General features: G+C 43.0%; 1 protein-coding gene across 1 annotated transcript in view; it reads left to right on the forward strand.

Moving 5' to 3' along the window:
• Positions 1 to 1,318: 1,318 nt before the first annotated feature.
• Positions 1,319 to 9,213, forward strand: part of LOC104531002 (cryptochrome-2-like) — a gene marked incomplete at its 5' end in the record, with an annotated part of 19,760 nt that continues 11,865 nt past the window's right edge. Inside the window, 2 exon segments of the mRNA XM_010175774.2 lie at positions 1,319 to 1,427; positions 4,877 to 5,019. Coding sequence (XP_010174076.2) covers positions 1,319 to 1,427; positions 4,877 to 5,019 — 252 coding nt within the window.

Below are 9,213 nucleotides of genomic sequence, written 5' to 3' on the forward strand. Positions count from 1 at the left end.
CATCCATTTGGCCCCAACATTTCAGATATTTATAGACATTGATAAGGTCCCCTCTCAGTCTTCTCTCCTCCAGGCTGAAGAGTCCCAACTCTCTCAGCCTCTCCTCATACAGGAGATGCTCCAGGCCCCTCATCATCTTTGGGAGTGGTTTGTTTGGGCCGCCCAGCCCTGGTTCTGGGTCTCCTATACTGTGGTACTGGGCCCTTTCCACGAACCCACTGTCCCTTTCTCCCTCAGGAAGCGCAGGGTGAGCGTGTTCCATCTCAGAGCTCACAATTCACCTCACGGGCACGCAGCTGAGGGGGAAGTGCCCAGCTCACAGGGCAGTTTGTAGCTTAGCTTCCCTATTAGCTGTGCTTGGTCTTAAGGGAGCTGTTGCAGATACTCATGTCTTGCAGGTCACGCTGCAGAGCAGGGATGTAGGAGTGAGGGGGAGAGAGCTTGGCAGCTCACTTTGCCAGCAGTGCCACGTGCTGTCGCAGAGATTAAAGTTTTAAAGCTGGTGTCTTTGCGGAGTGAGGTTACGATGTAGACGGGGTGACGTGTGGCTGTGAACGCAGAGCCGATACATTTGATGTTTTGTAGCCTAGTGAGGGATCAGTAAGACACACGAAATGCACTTAAATGCTTTTTTACACTTTTGGGGTGGGAGGGAATAGATTAATGTCTTGGCATGTTATCATCTTTGTGTCTTCATGGTGAAAGATAAGTTGCAGTTCTGTTTGCAACTATTCCAACTACAGATAATTCTTGCCTTGGGAGATCTTGCTGCTCAGTCTCTTGTTCCTGATGAGCTAGGAGTGTACATTTCTCTGCTGTGGCATTGCCTCTTTGTAGCCAGAACCGTAAAACTTGTAATAATTCATTACTTTCCTTGGAGTAGTGTATCAACATCTTTCTACTTTATATGCAAAACCCTTCCTGCCCCAGAAGCCATGAAAGAAAATACTGCAGTGAATTGTATGGTTTATGCTTTTCTCCATGTCATCATGTGGACAGAGCAGCTGGCAGGGGTGTGCTGCCAGCTCTGAGAGAGAACACAGGAAGGGGGTTGCAGGAAGGAGAAAATCCTGGAAACCTCTTGCATCTGGACAAGGAGAACACGCATATGAAGAACTGGGAGCTGGCTGGCGCTGCGGTTTCCTAGCAGTGGGTAACCAGACCAGGGATGAATACAAATTCTTCTTTGTTTCTTGTCCTAATTTTCAGTTTGATTTGGTGATGCAGGTTTGCTCAAGTTCCATGTAAATTGTCCTCGTTTGCCTTTTAGTTGTAACCAGACTGACTGATGCTAACTACTGTTGTTTCCTCTATGCAGATTTCTGCTCCAGTCTCTGGAAGATCTGGACAACAGTTTAAGGAAACTCAACTCCCGCTTGTTTGTCGTGAGAGGGCAGCCAACAGATGTCTTCCCAAGACTCTTTAAAGTAAGAGAATAAAGTACATTTTTGGAGCATAGTGAAGAAAAACTGATGTCCCAGTGCTGTCCTTGTTTTCACTCACTAATAATTTGCTCATTGTTGAAGATCTGCTCAGCTTCTCTGTAACTAATTCTTCATTATGACAAACTCTTTAACTACAGCTGACTTTAAGTACTGTCCATAAGGGCCAGCTTGGAAGCCAGATACACTCTTGAACTCAGACTTGCAAAGAAATTTAGTAACCAGTGAGTTTGAGCTTCTCTTTTTGGATGGTGGTCTTTGCCCTTGTCTCTCTAAGTCAGGTTTTACAGGCTCGCACTGTAAACACTGACTCCTCTGTGTTGAGAGCTTCTTCCCTACTGACCATTTGCTTCCTGCAGCTCTTACTTGGGAAGTCTGTTATGTCCCCACACCTTTACTGACAACTACAAAAGCATATTAATCTGTATGTGAATTGCAAATAGAGCTTTGTGTGCTCTAAAATTTCAAAACTCAGAAGCATTTTTGTTAGCTGACCTTCCTTCTTCTAAAGGCTGCAATTAGCTCAGCAGCAGGGTGTAGCTTGGGAACCTGCTGATGTAGCATTTAGGACAGTGGAATACACAGTGACTTCAGTGAGATACATTTCAGAAAGTGCAATGTCAGTGCTGCAGATTGTGAAAGAGGCAGGGCTGGCAAGAGGATGTCTTTGGATATCAAAGTTCCTCAGGCAGTATCATTCTTCTCTGTCCTGCTCCAAGATTGTATTTCCCTTTTTCTTTGAAGCTTTTTGATTATGTTTTTGCTGAAGGAAAAACACATGTTTCACAATAGTCTTGTGAGTTGGGTTTGTCATGTGGACTGTACCTTACATATGGGTGACAGAACTAGTGTCCCTAAACCAGCTGCTAAGAAGGAGAGGTAAATTTGAATCTCTGCCCTCCTGCTGTAAGTGGTTCTGATGTGTATCTTCTGGAGGAGGGCAGTACCAGGGAGGGGAATCGGACTGTGCAGGTCAGAGGGACACTGATACTTTTGGCTTCTGCATCTTCACACATGAAACAAACTATGTGCCACTTTTAGCCTTTTCAGTCTGGGTTATTTTTATCTGTTGAACTGCAGATAAGTTCTGGCCAGTAGCAGTTCATGCCCTCTTTATTTTAGTTCAAGGTATTCACAGGATAATTTTGTTTGGGTTTTTTTTTTTTTTGAGAAAAATGCTCACTTTGGTTAAAGAACAAAACGTAGTTGGCAGAGTCTGAGGCTAGGAGAGATGGTTATGGAATCAGCCAGACCTGCTTTTTGCTGCAGTCTGTTTTGCCTGAGCAGGTGAGTTGGTTGATATCTTAGATGTGCTGTGACAGAGCTGAAAAGAACGTGGAGGGAGGTTTATGCTCTTATATGGTAAATGTACGGCTTTCATGGGAACTGTGGTCTCTCCAGAGCTACCACACTGAATGGTGAGTTACCAGCAGCTCATGCCTGGCTCTCGGCTCCTGTGGCGAGGAGAGTTATGTCAGATGTGTAATGCAACACTTAGAGCTAATGTAATTTCTGCTCCTGCTGCCGGTGACCGAGCTGCGCTGTCGGTAACAGTCGCTGCAAAGGCGCTGTTGTGCGTGGGTACTGTCAGGAGAATCGTGCTTGGGAGCTCTGCGTTCACCTTTGCAGAGGCTTTTTGTCTCGCTTCCTGGGAACAAGCATCTGTAATTTTACCTCTTCTATCAAAGAAAAGTGTGTCATTTGTTCGCTGAAGTTTGCTCACAGTCCCTTTGGTGTGGTGGTGGTGGGGTTTTTTTTCCACCCTACGGTTTTTCTTTGCTGTAGGCTGGATCCTAAAAGACAAGTCAGTCGTGACTTTCCTTTTGTATATCTGCAGCAATTTATTGTTACACAGCTTAACTGGTTTCTGGTTGGTTGTGCTCTGCTTCCTGTGAGCTACTGTAGCACATGGAGTGGTGACCTTCTCAAAACTATAGGAAATACTTCAGTCTGAAGTTTTGTATTCTTACCTAAAAATCTCTGTTAGCTTTGAATGTTTTTTTGTTCCATTTCCTTTCTTTCAAGGCAGTAATATATGTTTTCTCAAGACCAAAGCCATCTTTTCCAAGCCTTCCAACTGATACTGTCTTTCTTGTAAAAGAAAGAAAGGTTTAAAATGAAGCTGTTAAATCACGTGGGAGCAGGGCAGGGTCTGGTACATGTCTGTTTGACACCTGCTCTGACGTATGGATGCTGTCATGTTCCTCTTTTGAAAAGGAGTGGAGGACCTCTCTGAGATGTACGTTCAGTGGTTTAGTTCACTGTCCTTTCTAATACTCATTTTAAGATTGAATCTGAAGGTTTAAGAAGGAAGGGGACTTGTACTGTTGGTTTCTGGTTCTAAATTCTCCTCTCCATCTTTGGCATTATTTTTTGATGGTTTTCAGTGAACTGATCACATCTGTTCTTTGTTTCTAGTTCCAAGGTGGAAAAGACTGTCCTTGTATATACAGAGGTGACTTAGACTGTCTCACTTGGAAAATGTGGTTTCTATCTTAGTTGTGAGAGGGGGTTTTTAACTCTCTGTAGGTTTCTGTCTGTATTGACTAAAGTGTTTGTGAGCTGCTGCTCTGCTTGATGGATGTCTTGGGAGGGTCGCTGTGGAAACCATTAAACCTCTTCTCATAGGATTCATTTTCTGAGGAAAACTAGGCCATAGTCTTTGAGAACACACTGTGCTCTGGAAAAAGCCTGGGAGCTGCTGGATGCTATTTCATAAGGCCTATTCCACGTCAGCTGTGAGAGATCTATTAAAGGTGTGAAGATACAGAATAGGTGCGTGGCTTCACTAGGGGAAAATAACTCCCTGAAGGCAGGACTTGAAATCTGAATTGCAGCATTGTGCTCTACTGTGCTGACCAGAAAGGTTCACTCAGTTGCCATCCTCTGTCCTGCATTGCCCACTACCCTGTTTGTTGTGGTTTGGGTTGGACATTGGTCCTCTATTATGTGATGGCTTTAAAGAATCTTTGGAAAAAAAATAGAGTGTCTTGGTTTCACTTAATGATGGTTTCCACATAAAAATACAGGGTTTGGAGCAGGACTTGTATTGAAGGAGTTCTCTGAAATGCTTTCTCTGCACATGCTGGAACAGGATGGTAGGGTTACTTTTGGACAGCACGTGCAACAAAACAAGGTGGTGTTAGGCTTGGGGGCTGAGCTGTAGCCTAAGAACATTGATAGAGAAGAACTCAGAGCTCCTCTTCTGTGTTTTAAACCTGACATTTAGGAATTTGCACAGCAGATGTGGTGTTTGCTAGAGCTGATAAAATGGCTGATTCTTTGGTTATCTCAACTCCAGACTGCTCTTTCTCACAGGAACCTTCTCTAAGCTCCCAGGACTTAACACTGTCCAGAGATCCTGAAATCCTCATTTGTAATTGTGCTGGTTAAAGAGTTCAGTTTGACAGCTCTGTGCTTTGTGTTTCTTGCAGGAATGGGGAGTCACTCGTCTCACCTTTGAATACGACTCGGAGCCGTTTGGCAAGGAGAGGGATGCAGCTATCATCAAACTGGCCAAGGAGGCTGGCGTGGAGGTGGTGATGGAGAACTCCCACACCCTCTATGACCTGGACAGGTACGAGAGAGCAAGGGCAGAGGTGCTGCCTGGGCTAGGCTGGGATTATTGCGTCTGGGGAGGCTTCGGTCTCCTCCATTACGCTGATCACGATACGTTGATCGCTGTCATCCTGCGTGAGCCTAGAAGGTGTCAACAGGATTACTCTGCGCACTCATACTTTTGATTAGAGCACGTCAAAGCGCTGACAGTGACGTGAGCGCACAGAAAGGGGTTGCCTCAAGCTTATTAAACTCTGTACTTGACAGTCAGTTAAGTTGCTCAGCTGTGTCCTATTGATTGCTCTCCTTGAGCGTCTCCTCACGGCGTGGACTGCTTTTTTGTGCTTCATTGTGATAAAGATAGTTGAGCTGTTGTCTCAAACAGGTTACAAAGGTAGGGCTTTGAACTGATGGATGTACCAGGACAGCTGGAAGAAGTAGAACAAGGTAGACTGGGGCAAACTTACCTTATTCTAAACCCTGAATGCCTTGTCTTTGTTGTGTATTTGCTATGGGGGAGCCTTGCCTTTATATCTTTTTATGAGTTTTATATCTTTACTTATATATATTGTCTCTCTCTATATATATGATCTCCTTAAACAGTGGAGACAGTCCTTCAGCTATGATTCTTAAGGTACACCTGACTTCATCCATATTTCAGTGCTATTCTTACAGGTTGCTTGCTTTTTTAATTTTATTTTATTTTATTTTATTTTATTTTTCTTTTTTTGGATGACTTGTGCCAGTAATGCTGATTGTAGATTTCCTCCTATAAATCTTGAGCATCCATAATTTCCTATGGGAAGGAGCTTTGCAGTTAGCACACACTGTGTGGAAGTGTTTGTCTTTGGAGAGAGGAACCTGTCTCGTGAGCAGATGCTGCTTTCTAATTTTTGCATTCAAAGAAACCACGAATGCTCATGGTGCATCCTCACCCCTTCAGTGTCAATGCTCCTCACATCCTTCTTCATGTCATGTTTGTGTTTTCCAAGGTGAAGAGTCCTAGTTTACTTAAGTTTTCAGGTGGAATCTGTTCCATATCTCTTCCAAGATTTGTCACCTCCCTTTATACTTGTGGGTGTTTCTAGAGATGGAGAGCAGTGCTGAACACTGTAGCCAGCGTTCAAAACATATGGATTTTTATAGTGCTATAATGTTTCCTGTCTTCTCCTAATAGTGGCTAGTATTCTTTTTGCTTTTTCTGAGTGCTGCTAGACACTGAACTGATGTCTCTGGGCATCTCTCCAGAATAGTCATAGCTATTTGAGAGGCTGCTACTATATAAGTAAGTTTAAGATGACATAGCTGTGCATATGGAGAAATGACATGGCCAACCCTGCATTTCAGCTGGTATTTTTGTCAGCTGGTCGTGTGGTGGATAGGGAAATTTTTTAAGTTGCATTTCATCTTTAGCTGTCTCAGATAAACTTTATCATCATGCTTTTTTTTCTCCCTTCACAGATATTGTATTAATCATGTTGAACAGCACAAGCCCTAGCTCCGCTCTGCGTAGGATTTCTCCTCCTGTTGGAAAAATTAACTCCTACTCTATCCTGTATCTCAAATAATTTTCTGTCTGCAGGGACCTTCTCCTTTATTCCAGTTTATCGTGGTTTCTTTAAAAAATTTTCATTATTCAGATGGCTTCTGAAAATCCAGGTAGAGTATATCCACTGAAACTCCCTTGCCCCAGGCTCAAATGTCACTAATAGATTTTGAGGCACGATTTCCCTTTACCAAGGCCAAATTAACCCTCCAGCATATGGCACATACCCACCCATTCACTGACTCCATTAGTATTTTCTACCCATCTGCCTAATGCACATACCAGACTATTCTGACATCCCTCTGATGCCCTTGAAGCGCTTTTTAAATCTGGAGTCATATTTGCTTTGTTTTCCTCATGGCATTCAGGCAGTTTTAAGGCAAGTGTTACGTGCAGCAGCTATGAGTTTGGGTTTTTCTTGATGTCCTTTACAGCTGAGGGTTGAATGCTTCCTGGTCCTGGCAAGCTGTTGCCTTTCAAACAGAGCTTTGTTCTGTGGCCTTGCTGCCTGACCTCCCAGTCTGTGACATCTCCTGATACATTTCCTTAAAAAGATTCACAGTCCTAACCTCCCCAGATAACTCCATGGTGAATACATGTTCTAAAATAAATGCAGGCTTTTTGGCTGTGCTGTTACAATCTCTGCTTTTTTTTAATGACTTGATCACTTCTTGGCCCTATAAATATCCCAGAGTGTCTGTAAAGGGATTTTTTTTTTTTTGCTTGTTTTACTATTTTACTACTTATGCTTTTTTTTAAAAGGTTTCTCAAACTTTCATGTGGGTTGAGAGGTGCAAGGAAACTGCTTTTGTGGGTTTTTGATTTAACCTACCAAAGTTTGTAGTTTTTCTCTCTTTATTTGGCCTTAATTTTTCTGAAGGATTTTGCCTTCTATTATCTTTCTTTAATTGTTTTGATTCTTTGTGATCTTTTCTGAAATCTTTTTTTTTTATAGTTTGTGTGCAATTGTTGAATTTTTTTCCCCCAACATCACCTTCAGGTCATCTCTTTGTTGCCTGTTGGTGTTTTATATCTCAGTTTGTTTGCTTAGCACACTTCCTTGTTTTCATGCATTGTTCTTCTTGACAGAAAAGCCGTTATGGTATTGTTGCTCCTGGAAGGATGCTAAATGGATGCATGCCAAAGTCAGGGTTAGAGCAGACAAGTGATAACTAATATTTTCAGCTATACCTTAGCACTGCCTAAGGCCAGATCATGAATTGCCTTTCCTTGTGGTTTCTTGATTAATTATTCCATGGAGCAGTCATTTATGGCAACTAGAAAATTGATTTTTTTTTTTGGCAGGGGGCGGGGTGTCCCAGCTGCCCAGTCTGTGTGGAGGCTGAAGTTGAAGTCTCCGTTTACTCTGACATTTCCTGGTTGTTGGCATCTCTGAGGTTGCTCAGCAGGTGGTAACGCAGTTCTAATGCTGCATTTCTCCTGGAAGCCTCTCTTAGAATAAATTGTCGTTTAACTGTGGTAGGTGTTGTCCCTCAGCTCACCCTGCTGATTTTCCTGCAGAAGTAGTAACCTGGTGGAAGGGTCCCACTTCTCATCTTTCTTTAATCAAGTTTCCAACAAGATTGTCAGGCCTGGTTTTAAACAATTTAGCCTCATCTTTCACTTCTACCTAAATGATTCCTGTAATCCTTCTCTTGGCCCCTGCAGTGTATTCCCAGTACTGCCTCCACCAGCTCCTTTTAAATATTTACTAAGAGCCTGTTCACTTAAGTTGTGAATTTGATCAGTCTTACCCAGAAGGAAGATTACAATATGCCCTTTGTTGGCACTGCCATCATAGCTGTGTGATTATCACAGCATCTCTCCCCCAAAACAAGGAGAGAGGGCTATAGAAAATCAGCATCACTGCTGGAAAATACTCTTAAGAAAATCTAGGAATTCCCAGTCAAGATTAGCAATGTTCAGATTGTAGAAGTCAGACAGAAATTATAATTAAAGAAATTATAATCTCTTGGGTGTCAGTTTAGCCTGCTCAAAGCCTTTACTTGACAGTCATTCTGTCTGACAACTTCCAGCTGACAGGTTGTTTTGTCCCTTCTCTGGATCCACCTGTTTTTTCCTCCTTAGGATCTAAATCCTCTAGTCTGCTTGCTGATGGTCAGCATTGTGGTTTCTGTAATCCTGGGCAGGCCTGGGTGGTTCAGGGGGAATGTTTTAGGTCAGAAAAGAACACTATGAGCTTCTATGTTTGTAGAATGCATGAGGAGCAGCTTTTCCTCAGATATTCCAGTCTAAGGCTGAAATGATAGTTAGATGCATTTTGATAGGAGTGAGTACTAATGTAAAGGAACCAGGCACTGGGACAGTGTACTTACCTTGGTGGTTCTGCAGTTCAGAATTAGGCTATGCTGAAAAAGTGGTTTATTTCATAGAATCATAGCATGGTCTGCATTGGAAAGGACCTTAAAGATCATCCAGTACCAACCACCCTGCCATCAGCAGGGACAACTTCCACTAGACCAGGCTGCTCAAAGCTTCAGCCAACCTGGCCTTGTACGCTTCCAGGGATGGAGTCTTCATAACTTCTCTGGGCAACCTGTTCCAGTGGTTACTATCTATACCATATTATCTTTAGCCACACGTGTTATCTACTTTGGATATGCATCTAAGAATCTCGTCTTAATCCAATTATTTGTAGACCTCCGA

This window comes from Antrostomus carolinensis, unplaced genomic scaffold (assembly GCF_000700745.2).
Source record: "Antrostomus carolinensis isolate BGI_N321 unplaced genomic scaffold, ASM70074v2 scaffold34160, whole genome shotgun sequence".
NCBI lineage: Eukaryota > Metazoa > Chordata > Aves > Caprimulgiformes > Caprimulgidae > Antrostomus > Antrostomus carolinensis.